Here is a 13,272-nt window from a genome sequence, read left to right on the forward strand (position 1 = left end):
TGTTATATTATGGTGCTGGTATTCTTCTATCAGAAACGCGATAGTTCCCACCTCCTTGAGTAATTGGAACCGCGAAAAAATTTTTTTCATATTAAAATGTGAAATTTCACAGTTTCTTACTTTCAACCATGCTCTGCTGATACTTTAGTGAGAGTTCTGGGTTTGAATCTGCTGTTATATTATGGTGCTGGTATTCTTCTATCAGAAACGCGATAGTTCCCGCCTCCTAGAGTAATTGGAACCGCGAAAATATTTTTTTGAATATTTTTTCATATTAAAATGTGTTATTTCACAGTTTCTTACTTTCAACCATGCTCTGCTGATACTTTAGTGAGAGTTCTGGGTTTGAATCTGCTGTTATATTATGGTGCTGGTATTCTTCTATCAGAAACGCGATAGTTCCCGCCTCCTTGAGTAATTGGAACCGCGAAAAAATTTTTTTCATATTAAAATGTGAAATTTCACAGTTTCTTACTTTCAACCATGCTCTGCTGATACTTTAGTGAGAGTTCTGGGTTTGAATCTGCTTCTATATAATGGTGCTGGTATTCTTCTATCAGAAACGCGATAGTTCCCGCCTCCTAGAGTAATTGGAACCGCGAAAATATTTTTTTGGATATTTTTTCATATTAAAATGTGAAATTTCACAGTTTCTTACTTTCAGCCATGCTCTGCTGATACTTTAATGATAGTTCTAGATTTGAATTGAAGTCTAGATTACAGTTTCATGAAGCATCTATCGAAAACAAATGAGTTTTCGCCCTTTTATCTGGATTGAACTTTGAAAATAAGGGTTCATACGCACTATGCGGGTAGCCGCATTACGGCTAGCCGCGCGGGATGCGGTTGCGAATGCGGCCAGCCGGATCACGGGCAGCCGCATTCGCAACCGCAACGTGCGGTTGAAGAACCGTTGCGATTTGCGATCATGTCGATCCATTTCAAAGATGGACGTGGAAAAAGTTGCACGTAATGTGTGTAAATGTAGTAAATTTACACACGTTACGTAAAGAAGAAAAAACAAAAAAAGAAGTACTGGGTGCATCCTTATTTGCAAACACGAGATGAGAGCAACCATTTTGCAATATTTTTCGAAGAAGTAAAAAAATATGAAGATAAGTTTTTCGGATTTACTAGAATGAGCATAAAAACGTTTGAAGAATTATTGACACAATTTCGCAATAGTATTAAACCGGATGTAAAGTTAATAATAGTGCTACGGTAAGTAAAATAAATATTTATAATTCAATTTTTATTAAAATAATGTAGGTACACATTTCAAGCATCATCGTCAGTGATGGAATTAAAAAGTTCCAGATAATCACTCTCCTGAGAATTTTCGGAAATTGGCGATTGAGCATTCGTCGGATTCCTATAATCACTCTCCTGAGATTTTTCGGAAATTGGCGATTGTGCATTCGTCGGATTCCTCACAATTTCTTGAGACGTGTCTCGTCCAAACTCCGAAGACTGCACAGGCTGCGTGTAAACATTACTTCCTGAAAACTGTGCCGTTTGATATCCATGATGGGTATTACCTCGTCCAACCTCCGAGAAGTTTGTACGGTGAGAATAGGGACTATTACCAGAATAATGTGACATTTGATAACCCCGGTAAGAATTAGGCCTTGGATAATCAATGTTCGAATAATTGAAAATCTGCGCATCTTTAATTACCTTTAAAATATCTAATTTACTTTGCAATTGCATATGTTCTGGAATTTTTTTAAATTCCTTTACTAGAGACAAGAAAAAGAGGCGATCCGCGTCATCTTCAACACTCTTTCTTTCTAAATTTCTATTTAAGGCCCCGACTAACTCTCTACCGATAAGATCATCACTATTATTTTTCTTGTTTCTCTTTGGTGCCCATGAAGTATTTGATGGAAGTGTTTCTTCATTTTGCATAGCTGTGTTACCATCTTCATTTTCTGTAGTTACATTCCCCGTTGTGCTATTGACAGTTACAGTATCTTTTAAAAATAACAAACTATCGTAGAAAACATATGAAGTCTTTTTTTTTGCCGCTGATCCGCTCTTAGTCTCTTTCGCTTTATGGGCCTTCACAAAACAGTCGCGAATATTTCTCCATTTTTTTTGAATACTCAAACCTAAAAAAAAAAAAAACATTGTTTCAGATATTTGGCGTCAGGCTGTTCATTCGCAGAATTGCATTATATGTTTAAGATTGGAATTAGTACTATCGCCGAAATAGTTCGAGAAGTATGTGCAGCTATATGGTTTTGCTTAAAAAATATATGCCTACCACAACCAACCAAAGATATGTGGCTTCAAATTGCAAATGGTTTCTCTACTAGAGCACATTTTCCGAACTGTATAGGTGCTTGTGACGGAAAACATATTAGAATTATAGCACCTAACAATAGTGGATCAATGTGCTTCAATTATAAAGGATATTTTTCTTTGGTATTGCTAGCAATTTGTGACAGCAACTACAAATTTGTGATGATTGATGTTGGAGCATATGGAAGATTCGGTGACTCAGCAATATTTCAAAACTCAAACTTTTATAAAAAAATTCAAGAGAACCGCTTGAACATTCCTGAACCAGCACCTATTTCAGGAAACAATGCAACTTGTTTCCCCTTCGTTTTTGTAGGAGACGAGGCATTTGCTTTAAGTACGTGCATGATGCGCCCTTATCCGAGAAATAATTTAAATATTACAAAAAGAACATTCAATTATAGACTTTGTGTGGCTAGACGTTACATTGAATGTACTTTTGGCATACTTGCGAATAAGTGGCGCATTTTTCACAGACCAATTAATGTTCACATCGATTTAGTTAGTGATATTATTAAGTCTGCTTGCATTTTACACAACTTTGTAAGAGACAGAGACGGATATTCTTTTAGAGACTCATTAAGTAATCCACTAACTGAAACTATTACTCGAGATAACGTGCGAAGAAACAATAGAACTGCTTTCGGATATCGAGAATCATTTGCAGAATATTTTATGCATGAAGGGAGAGTAGAATGGCAGGATAATTACATTTAAATAAAATACCTATTTTGATAATTACCTAGTTTTTGTTTTTCCTCCTTTGTCAATTCCGTACCGTGATAAATATGCACTAACTCTTCCCATGCTCTTTGTTTTAATATTCTATCAGAATACTCTGGTTATTTGGTGTTCCAAATTGCTGGCCGACTCTGGATTTCGATGATAAATTTTTCGGTATCGAATTCCATTTTACCAGACGTACCACGTGCGTACCACGTACTCACTCAATGGCGGGCAGCCGCAGACTGAACCGCACAGTGCGTATAGCAACCGTCCGGCTGGCCGTCACTCGGGCCGCAGCCCTCCGAGCGACCGGAGCGGTCTGCGGGTAGCCGCATCGCAGTGCGCATAGAAATGAATATTACGTACATAATTGTGCTTGCGGTCAGCCGGACGGCTAGCCGCAATGCGGCTACCCGCATAGTGCGTATGAGCCCTAACACTTTAATCTTTATTCATGCTCTTTTAACACTCAAACGTGAATTGGGAAAAAAAATATTTTTCAGCTGAAATACGCCAGAACTATTCCTGAAAAGTATGAGGAACTATGGAACTCATCTTTATGTGACAATATCTCAGTTTTTTTTTTATTTTCTGAGAAATGCTCTGCTACCGGAAGTTAGCAGATCATTTTGTGAACTATCGTTTTTCAGCTGAAAATGGTAGAACTATTCCTGAAAACTATCAGGAACTATAGAACTCATCTGCATGCGATAAGAACTCAAAAAAAAAGTTGATCTGCTAGACAATGATCTGCCAGGTTCACTGACATTTTCGCGTTGCCACCGCGCAGCCGCCATACTTATTATGACGACTCTGACCATACAGCCGGTTATTAAATTAACGTCTTTAGCTGAGTTAAGTTTCGGCGGTCGGGATTTTGATTAAAAAAATATTTATTTATTACAATTAGTTTAATTAATAGAAAATATACAAGATAGGCTGATGGCTAGAATCGAACTGAACTAATACAATGAATAATGCAATAATACTCATAAAAACAATAGTATCCGGTAAAATGCATGCTTGCACAAAGTGCCTGGTGACGGTGCTGCTAACTCAGCGCGAACGACTGTTACGATGAGTTAACTCCTCCCTCCATAAGATAGAAGCAACTCTTGCTTCTGGCGGCGTCCTCGCTGCCTTTGGTGTCCTCTGGGATCTTCTTAGTTTTCCAGGTATACAGCTTCCAAGATGCTGCAACGATCAATAAGAGATATAAGATGAGTGTGCTCCAGCTAGGCGTGGTTGCTATGATTGGCCAACTATAGTTGTCTGGTATTGAGATGTCGCCGGCTCTGTTGATAAGTTCATGGATGCTGTCTAGGGAGATATCCTCTATATGAAGTTCGAACTGTATTGGTTGTTCTGGGACTTGATGCTGCTCCGGTAATGGGATGACTTCGTTGATTACGATTGTGTCGGTGTGAGATTGCAGTGTCTTGTTCAAGACGTTCATCTGGCAGTCTTCTGTTAGGGTGGCGAGATAGATTCCGGATAACTTCTTGTAGTTTGTCTTCATATTGCATTGTGTTTTAACTATTTCATCTTCTTTTAGGATGAGTAGCCAGTTGTTGTCCCCGATCTTCTGTACCTTTCCTCTTCTTAAGTTCATCTTAGCGTGGGTGCAATTTGCTCGGCGATGCTGGATGAGGGCTGGTATGCAGTCGTCTGTGTCTTCGATTTTTCTGGTGTCCAGGAGTTTGCAGAGTTGGATGTCGTCGGTCAATGGCTGGCAGTCTTCTTCCAGGTAAGCGTACTCATCGTTACCAAGTGCAAGGTATTTGGATTTAGGAATAATAGTAAGGTTATTTTTATTGGGGATAGAATAGAGATGAATAAGGTCATAGGTTTTTGGGATAACTGACGGAATTTCGAGAATAAAGTTGACTGAGTGTTCTGTACTGTAAGCTTTAACTTTAATCGACTTTTCTATCTTGTATATGTTATTAAGACTAATGCTAGCTACTGGATTAAAAGTAAACCTATTTTCTAAGTTTCTTAACTCTTCAATTAAATTCTGCGAACTTATAATACTAGGATGCATGGTGCCCAACTGAGCAAATGTCATAGCATCTTCTAACAACATTAACTTATCTATTATTATTTGTAAACTAAAATCTATCTGTACGTAAATATCTAGGAAATGTAAATGATTCGATAAATCATTAGAGTTATTGGTAATATTTTGCAGCAAACTAGCCAAGTTTTTCTGGTTATTATTCAATTTTGACAATTGTTTACTAAATTCATTGATTGTATTATGTGCCAATACTAGTGATTTTCTTTGTGAAACCTCAACGGTTCTAACTCTGTTTCTAATATTTGCTATTTCTTCTTCAAACTTAGTGGCATCTTCGTGGTCAAGATTTCCAGTTATAGACTTAACTATAGTACCTAATCCATCTATAAGACCGCGACGCTTCCTAACTTGGGGCGTTAAGGACTTAATTTTCTTACCTATAATATCTAAACTATATTCTATTTGATTTCTATAAGTTTTATGTAGCTCTCCAGATGCTACGTTCTCAGCTGCTTTAGTGCTTGCATATAAAGACATCAGCTGGATAGCTGTTAAGTGCAGATTGCTAATATTATAAACGCAAGCGAGACTAAAGTAGTTGTCCTGTTTAAGGAGTTGACCTTGTTTAAGGAGGAGGATACCGTGATCATTACCTACGTGGTCGATGGTTACGGTTGCTGTTGCGTCGAGCACGACGGCTCCTGCGATGAAGGTCCTGTAACAAGATGAGGTCTTCGTAGCAGCTTGAAATGAACTCTAATAGATTTAGAGTTCGGATGGTTACCTATTATTTCAGCCACATTATTTGGGTGAAGATGTATGATCTTGTAGGGCCCTTTAAAGACTGGTTTCGTCTTGTCACTGCGTGCTGACTTAGCTACCTGCTTATAAACAGTTTCTCCTACCTTGAACTTTATCTCTTCTGCTTCTTGATTGCGTTTGGCAATCACTTGCTCCTTGTTCTTGGACATGTGTGCAGCGATGCACTCTTGAACCGCCTCTGCGTTGGCGCGATGCTTAATAACATAATCTTGGTAGAACTCCTTAGGATAGTATAATTCTAAAGGGTTCCTAGAAGCTGTGTGTCCGAATAATAATTCGTGAGGTGTATAATCTGTTGCTGAGTGAATAGCGTTATTATAGGCTATTATAGAGTACTTCATAATTATCTGTATAGGGTCATCTTTGTTGGTCATTCTTTGTATCCTTATTATTTCAGCCAAAGTAGAGTGTAACCGTTCGATGGGGGAGTTAGAGTTAGGGTTGTACGGGGTTGTAAAATGTATATTATAGTTCGGCCATTCAGAGAATGCGTTCCTGACACGTCGCGATTGAACTGACGACGTAACTACATTCATTGATTATTGATATAATAATGTTGTTTTAATGCTCCTCAATTGTTAAAACGGTAAACAACCAGCAAAAATATTTTTATCGTAACTGCAACGCCATTGCAAAGTTACGTCGTCAGTTCAATCGCGACGTGTCAGGAACGCATTCTCTGAATGGCCGAACTATAATATTATGAAGTGCGCATATCTCCTTAATAACGTCATTATCGAATTTAGTGTCTGAGTCCGTGGTTATCTTATTGGGCAAACCTAACACTGAGAACACGCTTAGCAATGCTTCCGCTACGTGAACGCTACTGCATGCTGTTAATGGAACTGCCTGAGCATATTTAGAGAAGTTATCTATTATTGTAAGGAACGTTGCACCTCCTGTTGAGTAAAGATCCATAAATATATGTTCCATTGGTTTACGCGGTGTTTCAGTCAAAGATAAGGGTGGTTTTAAGGGGTTGCGTTCATATTTAGACCTTAAACAAGTGTCGCATTGATTAACAAACCTTTGAATGGTAAGTAGCATATTAGGCCAGTGATAATTTCTATGTAACTGCTTATATGTTTCCTGAATACCGCGGTGAATCGTTTTACCCTCGTGATATTTTTTGAGTAACTCTTGTTGTTCCGATTTGTTTTCTACTAGAGTAACGCGTGTAGTACATTTAAATAACTTGGGGCCTCTATCATTGAATATGGTTGTGTAAACTTTAGAAAATGCATGATATAACTCTTCATTATGAAAGTAACAGTGGAATACACGATCAGCTATGGTATGTTCTTTAAGAAATCTAACTATTTCTGATTCCGTATTATTAACTGGGATAAAGACATCTTTTACGACTACTTTTGAGTTAGTAGACCTATTATCTACTCTATATGTGGATCCGGGTGTCGACCTAATGTGAAACTGTTTAAGTTGCCTATCAATAGCATCTGAGATAATGGGTATACCTCTGTTTTCGTTGTCAGGCTGGGTATGTCTTGTGGATACTAATTCTGGTTCTACTGATACTATACTCATACTATCAGACTCCGTACCTATCCGAGATTTGGGTACATTTTCCATAGGTGTTGTCTCTGGTTGATTATCGGGCGTCTCTGATTGATTTTCAGCCTGCCTACGTGCATTATCAAATATTCTATTTATAATTTCGTCGTCATCATTATCATCAAAGTTTACAGCCAATGAATCCATACTACCGTGGAAGATCTTTACGCGTGAAAGAGCGTCTGCGTTGGTGTTTTGGCGACCCTTTTTATAGACAACTTTATAGTCGTACTCCGCTAGTTTTAAACGCCATCTAGTTAATTTAGAATTAGGGTCTTTTAGTGACATTAGCCACGTAAGAGGTCTATGGTCTGTGTAGATTGTAAACTTTCGACCGTAGAGATAGGGCCTAAAGTATTTAATTGCCCATACTATGGCAAGTAATTCCTTCTCTATTGTAGAGTATCGCGATTCTGTATCGGATAGAGTCCGAGATGCAAATGCCACTGGTTTGTCAGATCCTACTGTACCCTGTGATAACACTGCACCTAATGCTACATCGGATGCATCAGTAGTGAGAATGAATGGCTCATCAAAATCGGGATACTTCAATATTGGTGCGTTGGTTAATATTTGTTTGCACTTATTGAAGGCTTCTAAGAACTCAGGAGAGTGAATGACTCTACTATTTTTCTTGAGACAAAGGGTCATTGGTTTGGTGAGTCTAGCGAAGTCCTGTATGAACTTTCGGTAGTACCCGACTAAACCTAGGAAGGCTTTTATTTCCTTCTGTGATTTAGGTAGAGGGAAATTGAGTACCGCTTTAATTTTATCTTTATTAGGTTTTAAGCCTTCGTCGGTAAGTTCATGTCCTAGGAAGTTAACATGCTTTTGCAAGAACTGAGACTTTTCTAACTGGATCTTTAGATTATGTGTTTTAAATCTATCGAATACTTGTTTTAATTTTTCAATGTGTTGTTGTAGTGACGTAGATATTATTATTACGTCATCCAAATATGTATAAACGTTATCTATGCCTCTTAATATGTGATCCATAAGTCTTTGAAATGTACTAGGTGCATTTTTGAGTCCGAAGGGCATCCTTAGGAACTCGTAATGTCCTCGTTCTGTGGTAAATGCGGTTTTCTCTATATCATTGGGGTGCATTTCCACCTGATGATATCCGCTAGCAAGATCTAATGTGGTGAAGTATTGTGCACGCCCTAATCTATCTAGTATGTCATGGATGTTCGGTAGAGGGTACTTGTCCTCGATGATACGGTCATTGAGCCGTCTATAATCGATTACAAGTCTCCATTTGACATTGCCCGCAGAATCGGGTTTTTTAGGTACAATATGTACGGGGCATGACCAAGGGGAAATGCTCTCTCGGACAACACCTTGCTGAAGGAGTTTATCGACCTGTTTCCGAATTTCATCGCGCTGTTTTGGGGCTTGTCTATAGCTTCGTACAAAAACTGGTGTTTCGTCACTTAGTCTGAGCTCGTGTTTGACAGCATGTGTAAAGGTAAGTGGTATATCTTCCGAGTGGAATATTTCTCTATACTGATAACATAACCGAGTGATTTCGCGCCTCTCTTCGTCGTTCAAATGATCTACGCGGATTCTCTTAAGGTTCTCGGTTAATATGTGATCAATATCTGTTTGGACTTGCGCGGTATTTATAGCAAAGCTGTTAGGTCTATTTGCGTTCGAATATTGTTCTAATTCAATAGACGGGTTTTGATCGCTATAATTAATCACCGATGTTTTAAAAGTACCGTTTTCTACGTTAACTATTGCTGCCGGTGACGCCAATCCGTCTGACCAGATAAAATCATCATGAGAGTATTGTCCGTCCAAGTAGTTAGTTTTGACATTAACTATCTTTTCGCACCTAGGTTCAATGCTTATCCTAGGGGGTGGCTTAGTGAAATGTATAGGTATTTTCGCCGTAGATGTTTGTAAAACATTATTGTTTAAATCAATATTACTCTTAAGTTTTTGCAGAAGGTCTATTCCGATTAGGCCTTTATATTTGGGATCGAAATCGAATATAATAAACTTATGTGTTATATCGCTATTAAAAACAGGAGGTAACGGAAGGTACGCTACCTTGTCGTGTAGAGATAAGTTATGTGCGGTTTTAATTTGAAAGAGTTCTCTTTCTACGCAATACTCAAATATAGTACCTGTTATTACGTCGGTAGCAACAGCGGAATGACTCGCGCCTGTATCAATTAAAAACTTACCGTTAAACTCAGGTATCATGATATATGGTAGATATTTTTTAGATTGAAAATTGATCGATATTAAGTCCGGTTGTCTAGACTGGGGTCTTGGGTAAAATCCTGGTCGTGACTTACCTCTTGTTCGTCTATGTTCATGTTGGGCTCGAACGCTAAGTCGTTATTGTCTGTGACGTCATAATACTCACTGTCAACGGGGCCTTGTTGGTCCTGAGTATTCATCTGACTCTGAATATAAAATAACTCCTGTGAAGTAAACTGTGGTTTTTCTGGCTTACCTGCCGTACGCATCGTGACGTCAGATGATACGGGCGTGAGAACCGGTGACTTCGGAATGTTTGGTTGATTCCTAAAGTTGCCGCTTCTAAAGTTACCTGAACCGTTCTGTCTGAAGTTGCCTGATGCTGGTTTGTTCTTCCAGGGCAACATGGACTGTACCCACTGTTGACGCTGTTCAGGGGACATGTTATTTTGTTGTGGCACAAAGTTGTTTTGTGGCGTAATAAAAGGGGCAATTGGTTGATTTATGAAGTTAGGCTGTTGTGCTACTGGGTTTCCTGTGTTGCGATGGGGGTTAGTTGATTGTTTAATTAACTCCTTTGGTTTCGCTTGAGACGTAGAAGGATTATTAAAATAAGTAGCTCTATTATATGCAAGCCTAGCCTCTTCTTGCCTAGCCGCTATGATAGCTGCTTCGAACGTATCTGGTTTAGCGATTCGAACGCCTAAAGATACGTGGAAGTCTAACTGGTTCACGTACTGCTCGATAACCATCTTCTCATAGTACGATTTATTTCCGTGCTCACCCACAGAATACAAAGTATCTAGTAGTTCACGGAGACGCTTGCCAAAGCTTTCAGCGTCTTCTGTCTTAGACCTACGCACTCGCGTCAGCTCCTGCATAACCTGTATCTCGTTACGTGGTTCACCAAGGCGTCTTATCAAAGCGCTCTTTATCGAGTCCCATGAATTAAGATAACCTTCATATGCTATTGCATCAACGGCGGGACCACTGAGCCTACTCTTAATTAAACAGAATAATGCTGGGTGTGAGCGATCTACTTCACTTGTTAACTGTAACAAGCTTTCTACTTCCCTTATATAGTAATTAAGTAATTTAGGATTACCATCATATCTTGGCATCAAATCAGCAATAAGTTTATACGGTTTGTAGTTAGCATCATAATCTCTGAGCGACATTGTACTACTTCAATTTACCTGTCTAGTGGCGCTTGTACGCAAGACAATAGAAGTGTGAAATTTAACACTTGGAATTTATTATCAGAATACTTAACGCTATTTATAATAACTTGTGGTTGCCAACTGCGATTTTAGCTTATAGACAGACACACAAATATCAACATACAATACACAAATTATAATAAGACAGGAAATAGAGCAAGGACACTTGATAAAACGAAGAGTACTTACCAAAGCAGCCACTGCATCTCCTGTCGAGTCGAGTCTCAGCCAGCGCAGCTTCCTCCAATTCTCCGGAGATCAATCTCGATGATTATAAAGGTGACCGACCGCACGATAGGTTCGTTGCGGATCGCGAAGGAACGATTTGGGAATCGTCACTCTCGATACGAAGAGTTTTATCCGAACTAAGAGCGTCGCGATCCTACCGACTGCGCCAGTTAAGTTTCGGCGGTCGGGATTTTGATTAAAAAAATATTTATTTATTACAATTAGTTTAATTAATAGAAAATATACAAGATAGGCTGATGGCTAGAATCGAACTGAACTAATACAATGAATAATGCAATAATACTCATAAAAACAATAGTATCCGGTAAAATGCATGCTTGCACAAAGTGCCTGGTGACGGTGCTGCTAACTCAGCGCGAACGACTGTTACGATGAGTTAACTGCTGTCATTAACTTATTTTTGTACCAAAGCACAACAAAATATAAATATACGTAACTATAAACCTTATACTATAAGTTGACTTTGCGTACTTAATAAAATTCATTCCTGTATATTGCACAACTTGTTTTTCAAGTAGAATAGGCGTGGTTCTAACAGGGACTACACAGCACCGTGGAAAAGTTCAAGCACATGCCATGGAGGCCCCAATGAGAGTATTCTCGACATTTGCTTCCACAAACTGCGCACTTAATTTGGAAACTGATCTTTTGTATGGTGATAGTAAACAAAGCCCTCACAACAGACAGTTTTTAAATGATTGTGCTGCACGCTATCAACGCAACATGCCGAAGATTTTGAAAGACTCAAGACAACAAATTCGGACACAGAAATCACCTCCGGTTCTGAATGAACTATATGTAAAGTAATTTCCCCGGGACGCCGATGAAACAGCTAGTTAATTAAATATTTAGCACAACGTGTATATTTAAAGTAGAATAATGTGGTTGTTATAGCGGTACTGCATACGACCAGCGAAGAAGTTCAAGCATCATCCATTTACAATGGTCGTATCTCCTCCAGGGACTGCGCACGGTTATTTTAAACTCGGCTCACACACAGGTACTAGTAAAACAAAACCCTTGTCTTTGCGTGGTTAAAATAATTGTGCAGCAGATATTTCAACTGAAGACTATGAAGATTATGAAGACCTCCGGTTTTAAGACACCAGTTCCGAAAGTAATATTCACTTCTGTATGTAAGATAAGATAAGATAAGATTCCTTTATTTATAAACATGAGTAAACATACATTAGCATGCAAGATCTTATAATATTAGGGTAGGTAACAGTCATGTTTGGCCTTTTAGGCATATAAATTTAGTAATTATACAATGGTAATGTCAGGTACAAGCAGTCAATTTTACTAGAAATGTGTGAGTAGTCATAATATGTCAGCTAAAGAATACAGTCAATAAAAATATAGATGAGTGGTTAGTTACAAATTGTCAGTTAGAAAATTATTAATGTCGTAGTAACACTTATCCGCTAATAAATCTCGCAATTTTATTTTAAACAGTTTAATATTTAAATCTTTATATGCCTGAGGTATTTTATTGTAAATAATTGGTGCCATACAGAAAATGCTTTTTCTCATTAAACTAGTTTTTGATGTGTGAAGGCGAAGTCTGTCTTTATCTCGTCTGTTACGCACTACGGTATCAGATAATCGTGGAAACAGCTCAGGATTTAATTTAACAAAAATGGCGGTTTCAAGAATATATAGACATGGTAACGTAAGTATTTTAAATCTTTTAAAGAAAGGCATACAGCTATCTGTTGTTTTTAAATTAAACATTGCTCGAATGCATCGCTTTTGTGCTTTAAATGCTACGTCCTTGTGTGATGAGTTTCCCCAAAACATAATTCCGTAGCGTAGTAGCGATGCCACTATCCCATGATAGGCAGTTATTAATGCATCTGAGTTGAGCACTGGGGATAGTCTGTATAATGCGTATGCGGAAGAACTTAATCTTTTACAGAGTTTCTCAATATGTGTCTGCCAGTTTAGCTTTGAGTCTATTATGATTCCTAAGAACTTTGTTGATGCAGACTCACAAATTACTGTATTATCGTATACAACATTAATGTCAGGTGTAACTTTGGTCCGTTGTTGAAAATGAATAATATTAGTCTTGTTTAAATTAATGTTTAGGTTGTTGCGATCTAGCCATGATATTATTGATGTCAAAGTTTTATTAATGTCATAATT

The 13,272-nt window shown here is 38.2% G+C and overlaps 2 protein-coding genes across 12 annotated transcripts in view; one reads left to right on the forward strand and one right to left on the reverse strand.

Moving 5' to 3' along the window:
• LOC124644801 (coiled-coil domain-containing protein AGAP005037) overlaps window positions 1-13,272 on the reverse strand; it is a 300,925-nt gene that overhangs the window by 242,001 nt on the left and 45,652 nt on the right. The gene's annotated exons all lie outside the window — the stretch shown is intronic.
• LOC124644805 lies at window positions 851-3,042 on the forward strand. The gene is made up of 2 exons (XM_047184390.1): window positions 851-1,221; window positions 2,139-3,042. The coding sequence occupies exons 1-2, from the start codon at window positions 1,139-1,141 to the stop codon at window positions 3,019-3,021; spliced, it is 966 nt and encodes a 321-aa protein (XP_047040346.1). The 5' UTR covers window positions 851-1,138; the 3' UTR covers window positions 3,022-3,042.

This window comes from Helicoverpa zea, chromosome 31, assembly GCF_022581195.2.
Source record: "Helicoverpa zea isolate HzStark_Cry1AcR chromosome 31, ilHelZeax1.1, whole genome shotgun sequence".
Taxonomy (NCBI): Eukaryota; Metazoa; Arthropoda; class Insecta; order Lepidoptera; family Noctuidae; genus Helicoverpa; species Helicoverpa zea.

Bases quoted from the DNA above. Each gene is read 5' to 3' on its own strand.
- LOC124644805 (XM_047184390.1), top strand. From the start codon at position 1,139: ATGAGCATAAAAACGTTTGAAGAATTATTGACACAATTTCGCAATAGT. The intron at 1,222-2,138 runs GTAAGTAAAATA...ACATTGTTTCAG, and splicing joins AAGTTAATAATAGTGCTACG to ATATTTGGCGTCAGGCTGTT.